Source organism: Podarcis vaucheri (assembly GCF_965113315.1).
Source record: "Podarcis vaucheri genome assembly, chromosome: 8".
Taxonomy (NCBI): Eukaryota; Metazoa; Chordata; class Lepidosauria; order Squamata; family Lacertidae; genus Podarcis; species Podarcis vaucheri.
This window is the reverse complement of record NC_138766.1, coordinates 60564457-60576470: the sequence shown is the minus strand read 5'-3', so window position 1 is coordinate 60576470 and position 12014 is coordinate 60564457. Positions and strand designations below refer to the sequence as shown.

The 12014-nt window shown below is 40.4% G+C and overlaps 1 protein-coding gene across 4 annotated transcripts in view; it reads left to right on the top strand.

Annotated features, from left to right (window-relative positions):
* Window positions 1-11807, top strand: part of SLCO5A1 (solute carrier organic anion transporter family member 5A1) — a 67672-nt gene extending 55865 nt beyond the window's left edge. For all 4 annotated transcript variants that reach the window (XM_082233780.1, XM_082233781.1, XM_082233783.1 and 1 more), the window contains 4 exons: window positions 3608-3767; window positions 5586-5827; window positions 6751-6815; window positions 7142-11807. In XM_082233780.1, coding sequence (XP_082089906.1) covers window positions 3608-3767; window positions 5586-5827; window positions 6751-6815; window positions 7142-7599 — 925 coding nt within the window. In that variant the 3' untranslated portion in view covers window positions 7600-11807. The remainder of the gene's footprint in view (window positions 1-3607; window positions 3768-5585; window positions 5828-6750; window positions 6816-7141) is intronic.
* The last annotated feature ends 207 nt before the right edge of the window (window positions 11808-12014 follow it).

Genomic DNA, 12014 nt, shown 5'->3' with positions numbered 1-12014 from the left:
TTTGAAGCAAAGATCAATCACAGCAACAATTCAGTTTTTTGTGCCTCCTTCGTTATGTAGGCTTCTTTAGGGCACAGCAAATTAAATGTATTAATATTTGGGACTTTGTCTCTGGTTCATCTCTTTTGGTCTGGGGGACTGTAATCTACATGACTGGAAATGCAGCTCAAGGATGAGTTGGTGAATATTTTAGTATCTTTGCAGAAAGTAACTGAAGCAAAGTAGTCTCCAGAACTTGACTCGGATAATCCACTACTTCGATAGGAGGGCTGTCTGAGGGGAATTTCTTTTCTTTATTCTAGTCTTCAGTGTTCCTCTCCTCTGTCTTTTGTTCTGGGTGATTGTAATTAGTTTTTTGCCTGTGCGTGAGGGTGTTTGTACTCATTTGTCTCCCTTCGTCTCGATTGTGGATGAGGAGGTAGTGGTGGTGTTGTGGTGGTGTTTGCAGTTGGGCTTTTGGGATTCTGGTGGAGTTCATTTTAGAGAGATTGGGCCAGGAGCTTGGCACCTCCTGTGTCTCCTCAGAGAGCAGGAATGTTGTTTCTCTTTCTCTCTCAGAGCTTGTGGGGGGGGGGGTTTCCCTCAACTAACAACCCCAGCAGCTCCTTGGAGTCACATTTCCCTGCCCTCCTTGTCCAAGCAGGATTGTGATCTCGTGGCTCCCTCTTTTTCTCTGACCATCTGTGGCAGCATGCTCTCTGCCAGAGATAGGAGCCCCGTCTGGCGCGCTGCAGACAGTTGGCAGTTTTCCACATTTTTCACTACGTACGCTGGGCAACTGTGCTTTTGAGGGATGGCATCTCCTCAAAGCACTTGGGACCATTTCGTACATTTTGCAAATCCACTCCATAGGGAGTTGTAGCTAATCGCTGCTTAAGGAGCTTCCATCTATGAATTGCATTCTTACAATATATTAGGCGTAGTCACACTCATTACTCTTGGGGATCCATCTCCCCAAATGTAGGGCTATATCCCCTTGAGCTTACGATGTAATGGAAAGCTCTCTTCGTCCACCCCCAGAAGTCTCCCAAATTGCTGCGGACTCTCAGGAAAGGCCTGAAATAAGTACCAGAAGAGCTGAAACTGGAGAAGGGAATTGGGGAAAATCAGGTAGAGGGAGGCTTGCCATGAGTGAAGCTTGGCCTGTCCCCCCCCCTAAATTCCCCACTTCTACTCTAGCCTCTGGAGATCCCCCAACCTTCAGGAATGTGGGGTTTTTTTTGGGGGGGTCAGGAGGGCTGTGTGGAGAGGAGGAACAAGGAGTTCCCCCTCGTGTGAGCATCTTTTGGTCACACACTTGATTGGATAAAGGCTACTGTTGCTTTTCATCATTTTCATCCTATTTTGAAAAATAAAATCACACCATCTTTGAAATAACCCTAAGGGTTTCCCCGCTCCTTATGTGGCAGTTGCGTTCACTGTCGCTGCTTAAAATGTAGAGCTGTTTTTCAAATTCCTGAGTAACACTGAAGGTGAACAACACTTCGTTTAGAAATCTAATTCACCTTTTTGGTCCCCCTTCCCCCAATGAGAGCTAAGTAATGCTTCAAAATCCAGTGCTCACCATAAAATAAAATGATGACTCAAAAGTTTCTCAGTGCTGTGTTCTTATTTGAGTTTACTGCTTATTTATTTAAACAGTATCGAACTGTTCATAAAAGTCATGTGTAAATATAATCAGCTTTCAAAAAGCTTTTATGTTTTGCAGAATGTTATTTGTTTGTTGAGAGCTTCTCAGTGAGCTTTGGTCAGTGATGTCTTTTCAGTGTTGGTCATGAATATTCAATAGAATTTCTGCTGCAGACAAAAGAAGCACCCTTTTTGTTTTCTTCTTCTGCAAAACTTAGTCTTGCCTCTGGTATAATTGACTGAAGCGAATACTTTAGCCCAGTACTATAAATACAGTAATTAGAAAATGCAGAGGTAGCTGAAGAATACCTTTAATAAAATGTATTTTTAAAAATCAGATAATTTAAAAGTACATAAATACATTGCGTAGAAAAACCTATAGAAGGTAGCATTGCACATAAGAGTAATATTAGCTCACTGGGGCACAATATAACTACAATGATTAAAGATCATTTTAAAAGGCAAAGAGACTCAGACTCTTACAAGTCTTATTTATTCATTTTATTTAAATATTTATAAGCTGTCTTGCTGGGCCAAGTCCAGGTTTCTATGGAAACCTGTGCTGTATCTTTTTTATTGATATTTATGGTACTTTCCTACTAACTTATGCAATAATAGATGACTGGAATTTTCATTTTCTGCTATGCAGGTATGTATGCTTACTAAACAGATGTTTTTGAGGGACAGATGTGGTTTTTAATATTCTGTTGGGAGCTGCCCAGAGTGGCTGGGGAAGCCCAGCTGGATGGATGGGGTATAAATACTAAATAATAATAATAATAATAATTAATTCAAGTAATTTGCATGGTTATATGCAGGCAACAAAACTGAAACAATAACAGCTATATAGTTACAAACTTTTATTATTTATTCAGTTTAAGCAAGGTGTGTATCTGAATGGTTCTGGAATCAGAAATGATCTTAGTCAAGATTTGGCATATTGAAAATGGTCTAAACTCCATCTAGATGGACGGCCACCAGACTCCTTTTGTTCAAGGGTAGAAGCATGAGCTCTTCTCCTCTAGCAATAGTAACTAAGAGCTCATTTGCATCTTATTGCATCAAGCAATAATATCACATCTACATGTGATGCTATGTAAAAGCAAAGTGTGAAGATGCACATGTCCAAATACACAGTGGAGAAAGAATTTCACTCCATGTATCTTTGATTGTTTGGGGCCCCATGCCTTCCCTTCATATAATTGCTGTGTAAGTGCAGTGAACTCTAGTGTCCCTGCAGTGCCACGTAAAATGTGGATCCACCTACATAAAAATTAATGGCCGTATCATATATTAGTAATTGTATGACTGGAGAAAACAATTTCTAAAATATCTGTGCCAATGCGGGAATATTTCAAAATAAAGGAACAAACTAAAAGTGACAGGTGTCCCACCTCCTTTATTCGATATCCTGCCTCTTGTAGGATTCCTGTCCCCTCAAAGTGCTATTTTGCCACCCTAAACATTGTTTTTGGGGTGGGTTGTGATCCATTTGGATGCTTGTCTTGTTGCCCATGACCCCATGGATTGTGTTTCAAGTCATCGTCCCCATATAACCCCAAATCCCTTAGGAGCCTCAGTCACGCCCAACCAATAAACACAAAGAACACAAAAGTGCAATCAATATTTCTGTTTGAGAAATATTGTTGATAAGTTCTAATACTGGCTGTTGCTGATACAAGAGGCAAGCAAGTCTGATCTTAAATGGTGTAATCAGACCCACAATGCAGCACTCCAAAAGATCACATTTGTGGGGAATCCTAAACCTGTCCTAAAAGGAGACAGGACTTCTAGTGAAAATGGGGCAGGGCACATCTCACAAGTCACTTTTCATTTGACAAATGGTGGTAGTATTCTTCTTATTATTTTATATGCTGCCCTACACACACAGGTCTCAGGGTGGTTCCCCTGGTCTTACAGCTATAACTATTTAACGTTTTCTTCACCTAATGTGTACTGTAATCTCCTTTTTCTGTAGTCCTACACTCACCATGGCACATAGGAATCTCACTGGGAGCTGTAACGTCAACTGTGGCTGCAAAATCCATGAATATGAACCTGTGTGTGGGTCAGATGGAATCACATATTTCAACCCTTGTCTGGCTGGTTGCATCAGCAGTGGAAATCATAGCACAGGGGTAAGGATATCCACAAGTACGCAAGCTGTACTTCTCATGCCATGCAGAAAAACACTTAAGCAAGTAAGGTCATTACCCCTTTCTTCCATTTTCAATGCTACCCATCCCCAAACCACTCACTTACGAGACAGGCATTAGCTCAGCGGCAGAGCACATGCTTTTCTGGGAGAAGGTCCCAGATTAAACCCCTGGTATATGCTGAAACCCCAAAGAGCCACTGCTAGTCAGGGCAGATGCTACTAATCTAGATAGACCAATGATCTGACTTGACATAAGGCAAGTTCCTAAAGATACTGACATATAGCTTAACAGAAAATGACAGTTGCTCCTCTACTGAATGAGATCCCCAGCCTTAAGCATGGAAAAATATCTTAGACTGAAATAGGAGACCTTCTTCTTCAGACGTAATATTCAGCTTACAAGTTTTACAAAATCTTTTTGTGCTTTCACAGCCAAGGAGGGCTTCTGTTCTTCAAATGATCTAACCTCAGGCATTCTTGAATTCCAATTGCTATTATAGTCTTTCTGCCTTAAGATCCTGTTCTTCTAAAAGGGGAGGGTCTCCTTCCTTCCATAACTAACTGAAGATGTGTTAGTGCTCTTTTTAGAACACACAGAAAGGGGGGGGGGGTGTTTCCACTCAGGGAGGCAGTACATTTGGATCTTGCGAGCTATACTGATTAAACACCCACCAGCCAATCTTTTTCAGGGAAGCTGCTAGCCTGCCCCAAACTAGCCAATCAGTAGCTGTAACTCAGTCTTCTCCAACCCTGGTTCCTCCTAGATGTTACTGGGCTACAACCCCCATCATTCCCAGCTCGCATGGCCAATGGCCAGGGATGGTAGGGGTTGTAGTCCCAACAACATCTGGGGGGAAGCAAGGTTGGAGAAGGTTGTTTTAGCTAAATGGTTGTGTAATCTGCTACCCCCCCCCCAAGTTGCTCAATGCTATATCCTTGTTTGCCTGTCCTACTCAGTCGTCCAGCTCTACTCCTGGCCTGATTTCCCACTTGTGCTGCCCAGCTCTAATATTACATAACTCTACTTCGTCCTAACCTCTCCTGCCAGACCCACCATAGTGTGTTTAAAGAACTAACTTCTTTTGCCTTGATTTCTGCACTGACTTCTCTTAGACTCTAATGTCTTTAGCAGCTCATTACTTCTAGCCCAGTATTTCCCAAACTTTTCCCCTCATGGAGCTCTTAAAAAATGTTGAGGGTCTTGGAGGACCGACCACTCAGTTGTTTTCTTGCTTGTTGTGGCAATTGTAATGGGCTGTGCTGGACGCTGCCTGCATTTCTATTGCTCCTTTTATTTATTGGATTTTATTTTATTGCATTACAATTTGAATTCCGTATAAGCAATAAGCGCTGTAAAAATACAGTTAAAAATCAAAATGAGTATTTAATGCAGGCATGCCACAGACCACACAAATGAAGCTTGCTGATCACGTGTGGTCCACAGACCAGTTTGGGAACCTTGTCCTAGCCCACAAGGAACTGCATGATTATATAGGATGGAACTCCAATTTACCTCTGCAAGCACACGTTCCAAACCTGCATTTGTGTAGGTAACAGGTGTGTGCAGGTGTTGTTTTCTAGGAGAGAGTAGGGGGTGGAAGGGGGGGAGTGCTTAATCACTTACACTGATTCTTTCCTATAAATACCTGGCCCCTTCCTTAGCTTTATAAGACAACATAAGGTCAATAAGTCACTTTCACTTTCCCCCTAGCTAGCGTATTGTGCCAATTCAATGGAAGCATAAAATACAAACAAGAAACCTTGGCATTTGATGCTCCTTGTCTTTGATGTTCCACAGATAAGAAATTATACAGAATGTGCCTGTGTCCAAAGCAGACAAGTTATTACACCACCGACAGTTGGACAGCGCAGTCAGCTGAGAGTGGTGATCGTCAAAACATATCTCAATGAGAATGGTTATGCTGTGTCTGGGAAGTGTAATCGAACCTGCAATACACTCATTCCATTCCTCATTTTTCTCTTCATTGTTACGCTCATCACAGCATGTGCCCAGCCATCAGCAATCATAGTAACACTCAGGTGAGAGGTGCCTGAATTATTACAGTTTTATTAGAGGGATAGCATGCCGTTACCAGGTTCTGGGGGTCTGTGTCATCTTCAGCAGGATATGCCTTATCCTCATTTGTCTGATAATAGATATCGAGGTGACCCCTTTGATATATTTTAGTTATATGCACCCAGTTCACAGAGGCACTTGAAGATAAAGTGTGAGAGAGGGACACAGTAGGAGTGGGCCATTGCAGATGAAGCCACTTAATAAACAATCTAGGAGGGGATTCAGTTGGGAAGAAGTGGATCCGCTGCTTTATTTGACCTCACTAGTTCAGAATGTATATGGTGAACTCCTTTTTAAAAAAATAATTTTAATGGGTTGAAGAAGTGGTGAAGATGATCTGTGATCTTCTCAGCTGGCATGACACAATACTCCTAAGATGACCTAGGTCCTAGAAGTAGCATGGAAGCTACTTTTCTTTCTGGATAAATTCAGTCCATTTATTACATTCATCAAATGATACAATTTAGTAGAAACAGAATAAAAGTCATAAAAGGAATACAGATATCACAGAGGAAACCAAAGTGAGTCCTTTGCTGCCTTTGGTTTCCAAATTCTTGTTTGCCCTGAGCTCTCCAAAGTAGGGCGGAGAAGCAATTTAATGGGGATAGAAAACAAAGCCCGATAAAAGAGTTGATTCAATCAGGATGCAAAGCTTTTTTGTTTGCTTTGTCACTTAAAATTACTTTATGTGAACCTTTGGATTTGAGTCTATTAACTGCCTTGTTTGCACTTAACTCTGTGAATGTTTTTTTTGGGTATACTAATAAGTGGACTCACACTCTCAACTTCTTCTCAATAAGGATTTTTTTTTAATTAAGAGAAATTGAAGGTATTACTAAATATGCCTTGCAGTTTAAGGCTTTAAAATACCATGTGTCTTTTTTAGGTCTGTGGAAGATGGTGAGAGGCCTTTTGCACTTGGGATGCAATTTGTTTTATTAAGAACCCTTGGTAAGTGTAGTCATGTAGGGGTAACTTATTGTTTCAGATCATATTATTTAGGAAAATTATTGCAAAAATACGTAATTGGATGGAGTTAAATTTGAGACACTAGTTTTGGCTTGGAACCCAGTTGAGTAAGTTGCTTTGCTACATTTGAACCCACTTATTGGTAAATATCATCCACAAGATCTTTTGCCCCTTCTTAAACTTTTGGTATGTGTAGTTCTTTGCAAAGTATTTTGGCCTTTGCAAAGCAAACCGGTTTTAATTTGCAATTGTATATTAACTGTTTTAATCTGGGAGTCAATTAATCTTAATCTTCCTGTTTATTTCAGCATACATTCCCACTCCAATTTATTTTGGAGCTGTCATTGACACGACCTGCATGCTGTGGCAACAGGAATGTGGTGTGCAAGGCTCATGTTGGGAATATGATGTGACGTCGTTTCGTTTCGTCTACTTTGGTCTGGCTGCTGGCCTAAAATGTGTTGGATTCCTGTTCATTTTCCTGGCCTGGTACTCCATTAAATACAAAGAAGAGAAGCTGCAGAGGCAGATGTGGAGGGGCTCATCTATCAACACAGTGAGTGAGGTGGTGGGCAACACCGGAGCTCAGCAAAACTATGCACGGACTAGATCCTGCCCCACTTTTAGCTCTCAAGGCGAACATACTGAAGATGCTGGTCCGTCACTAGGGATGCATTACATAGCGCAGACCTATCCTGGCCCCCTTACAGAAGCAATAAATGCCCCAGATGAAAAGGCTTCAGAAGTACCCACTCCTGAGATATAGAGCCCTTTGGTAACCTCAAATTTGGTTTGTTGGTCAGTTTTTAAGTATGGGGCCTTTGGAAACACCCGTGCCTTCTTTTTCTTAACCTGATCTGCAACAGATAACAAACCAACAAAGCTTAATGCACAGAGCCATGACCTATCTGAGGGCTGGAAACCTCAAAACAATCCAGGTAGCTCTTTCTTCCCTTTTTGGGAAGGGAGTTTTAAAACATGTTTGTAAGTATTTCAGCTGTGTCTGTTAAATCCCCAAGTTCCAGGCAAGTGTTACAAAAGGCAGAACTTAAGATTGACAGAAATGAATATCCAGAGTTACAAAACAAGCAAGGTCATGCATCCACAACTCCTGGACCGGGGAGGAGTAAGTATTTATTTTGACTTCTGTTTCAAAGCACAACTAAAACCAGTCTCAGCTATGCAACTTGGATTGGATAACTTTTTTGTTCTGTGTATCTATTTTCCCTCAAAATTTCTCAAATCATCTGAATTAGAAAAGAGGGCATTTTTGTTATATTTTAAATAAAGAGTACTTGAAACCATAGAACAGTTAAATACACTGGGTATGGTCTGAAATTCTAAGGCATAGTAGTTTAAACCTGTTCAATTCATTTAATTCTAGCATGATGATGTAGTATTTTTTAGTTTAGCGCAGAGAATTATAACCACCAGTAATTTTAGTATTAAACCGTAGTAATATTAAAGCGTTTAAAATATGTGCATAAAGAGCAGCTCGGTATTTGTATATTCTTGCAACAAGGAGATAATCTGCCACAGATACTCTAATACTGCTTTCACCAATTCCACACCCAAGCTATCTTAGAATGAATGGACACACACAAAAAGGATGACCTTTTGAGGTTGTGGCAATTTGAGAAGAATCTCACGTTAAGTAAAGCTGGTGGAATTGCACAGTGGTTTGCTTATTTTGTCAAATGAACAGATCCGCCATTCACATATCTCATCATGCACCAAGTGTCATTCTGAGTATGTGATAGTGCAATTAAATGCCTGTTTTGCCATGTGGCCTGCTGTAACGCGCACTGAATTCTTTCCAATTCCCCAAGGGTGAATTGTTGGGTGAGTGATGCTTGGCTGTCTGTAGGACAGCCAGAGCTGATCTCCCCTTGCTGCAGTATTAGAGGATACATGTGTACATAGGCTCCAAGGTATGGAGAAACAGAGATTCAAAAGCTACATATATAATAGTTGTGTGATTCTTCCATCTTACAGTTGGGTGGTTTTTTGTGTGCCAACCAACCAGAGGTAGTCTAGAGTAGAGCACTGTCACAAGGACAAGATGCTTAATGCTTTCCCATGTTTACTCAAAGATTACACCCTTCAGCTTCTTTCATGCTATTCTCCCTCTTGTCTCTTCCTGATAGGTGGAGCAATAGCTTGGAAAGGCAGTGGATTTCTGAGTGGGCATATAGCAAGAAGGAAGAGTTAAGCAGCTGTGCCTGCTCTTCCTCCATTTAACTTGGGTTTTTTGGGTTTTTTTTACTTTATATATTTTAAAACTGTTGATGGAAAGAATCACACAGCTAAGTGTTGTATATAGTTTGATCCAAAGTTCCAGGTTTTCTTGTTTTGTTCGATTTAAATTTATCAAATTTCTTTTGTTATGCATTCGTTTTTGTTGGGGTGTAATTCCCAGATAGTCGATGTAGTATATTCCCAGTGAGATGAAAAAGGCTTCTGAGTGTTCACTGAGATTGTTGTTTATGTCTTGGAAGTACTACAGGCTGTGCTGTGTATTGTATCAAGGTATTTGAAGTCATGAAGGATTTCTGTTGTGATGGTTTTCCTTCTTACAGTTAAAGAGCTGTATAGGGAATTCTGTACATGCAGTGGGATGTCGTAATCCCACATTGCAGATGCAGTTGTCAGCGGTTCTAGGCATTACAAAGAGGAAATATGAAAAGGACAAATGTTTGAGGCCACATTTCTAGCAGAAGAAAGCATTAAGGGAAATACTGTGAGAGAGAGTGAGAAGCATGTGAGGTAATGCGCATATAAATGATGTTAGTGGTTGCTATGGCAGTGTGCATATGCAGTGCGGATCTTCAAAACCCAGTTTGTGTTGATGAACATGTAACGTGGAAGCATAGTTAGTGCTGGCAATGGATTATCAGTGGCACTGTGGTTCTGAAAAGTTAAGAAGGAGGCACTCATGTTCATGAAGCTGGCTCCTGATTTTGTGGTTTGCAGGGAGCCAGGGTTGCATATGAACTAGCAGTAGCCCCCTATTTCAAGGAAATGTGTTGAAAATGCAGATTTCAAGTCAAAGGATAAATTGCCCTTCAGTCAGCATTTTCCAAGTGGTGTGCATGTCTGTGAAGATTCATGGTCAAGAGACCTTCACTGTCACTGTGATTGTTGAAAGCGGTAGCAGGAGGTCTGGTCATACAACTTAATTGCTTCACATTGCTGTTCTTTTATTGGTCTTCTTTGATGCCACCCCTTTCAGATGTGGAAGAAGGGGGACAACTCTTTTAGGGGAGCAATGTAATACTTCAATTGAAGGTTTCCCCCTCTCCAACAGTGTTTTAAGTTCTAAATATTTTGATAACATTGTATATAGTGTAAATGGAAGTAGACAGCCATAAATATTAATGTAAATACATGTTTATAGTTGTAGCATTAAGCATATTTATACAAACCTAATATTGCCTCAAAATCTTCAAGTTCTTCTATCTACAATTATCAGTGTTGGTTTTACACCCTTGAAATCTGAAATGTTATCCAAAGTTGCCTCCAACGTACTGCATTAGTCTGAGCTTATTTATTTCAGATCATTGTGTCATTTATGTATTTATAGTGTGTGTTACTACTCTTGTATCCTGCAATACATTGTCATAAAACACAGGGTGTAAGGCCAGGACTTGTTCTAGGAGTGCTGTGACTGAACACTTCCAAAGCTCCCCAACCCCTTTTAGTAGAGAAAATAATGAAAGATGCAACTGGATTACCTTTTGAACTAGATACATACATACTGCCCTGGTGCTAATGTGATGAAGTAATTCTTTCTCTGGCATGAGAATATTTCATACAAGTTTAAATAGCTGCATGTGCTTGCCTTCTGAAATTCTCATTGTTGTCTACAAAAGTGCACATAATTATTGGTAGGTTGGGCACACACTTCTGCTCCACATGTTGGTTGCTTGCCTGAAGTAGTACAAAATTTAAACCAATATCTTTAGGTACTTTAGGCATGAAAAATCGACTGTTACTCGTTCTCTGTTGATCTGAAAATGTAAGGTTCAGGAAAAGGATAGTAAAGACACTGTGCTTCAGTTTTGCTAAACAGATGTGATAGGCAAGTTTTCCTTCTAAATAAGCCCCCACAATCATTTGGTCAGGTTAATACTGAATGAACATGGTGACAGTGTCAGTGGAGACAGTCAAACCATGCCTTTTGGCTTCTGAACTTTAAAAAAGGTAGTACTCTACTGCTGAACAGAGCAGTTAGCAAAGCTGTGCAGTAACCACATATTTTTGAGGCTTACTGGAAATATGTAGTAATTCTACATGAGAGGAAAATTGTAGGGATTACTTAATTAGAAATACTTCAAAAATATGCAATTTTCAATCGTTGTTAGCTTTTTAAATACTTGGCTACTTCTCTCTCTTCCAGGCAAAAGGGACATTGCCACTGGTTGTACCCTCTCCTCCCCTTGTTTCATTTTTAAATTCTGAAAAGTTTCATCATAAGCCGGCTACAAACCATGGATTATGATGCTGGTTTTGTTTTAAACCCAAGATTCCTGGCTCAAACTAAATTGTTATGCTAAATCAAAACTCTTTAAAAATGAAACATGGGGAAGGGGCAATAAGCTTCACTTGGACTCATTGAGACCCATTTCCGTAGTGCTAAACCGTGTTCCTGAAAAGAAATATATGGTATTAATCAAGGGAGCAAGCTAGTTAAAAAGATTATACTGCATAAATGGTTTGTTTTTTTAATGTGTCCAACGGGAAAGTGTTTAGCTACTGTGCCTGTGGTAACAAAAATGCAATTTGATGGATACAGTAGGTTTCTTTTTAGTGAAGATTTTTACTAAGATGTCCATGGAACAAATAAGAGTTTTCCAAACCTATGTGCAAGTTCCTGTAAAATAAACATGATGGGCAAAATTTGTTGTAAACATCTCTTTGCAAGTGAACCCCTTGGATACTTCAACATTTTGAAATAAAAATGGCTTCTCAGTGTGTTTTGTTGCTGTACATTCTCAACCTTGAATGTGTGGGTTTGTGGATCTCAGTTGCAGGATGGAGCAGTAGGTGGCTGGCTGGTGCCCACTGAGACTGATGGGGCAGATGGGAGGCACGCCATGTGGTGAGTCACAGGTTTCCTACCCCCTTCTCTAGAATGGCAAAGTCTAAGCATATACAGAACAATATAAGGGGTTAGTGATG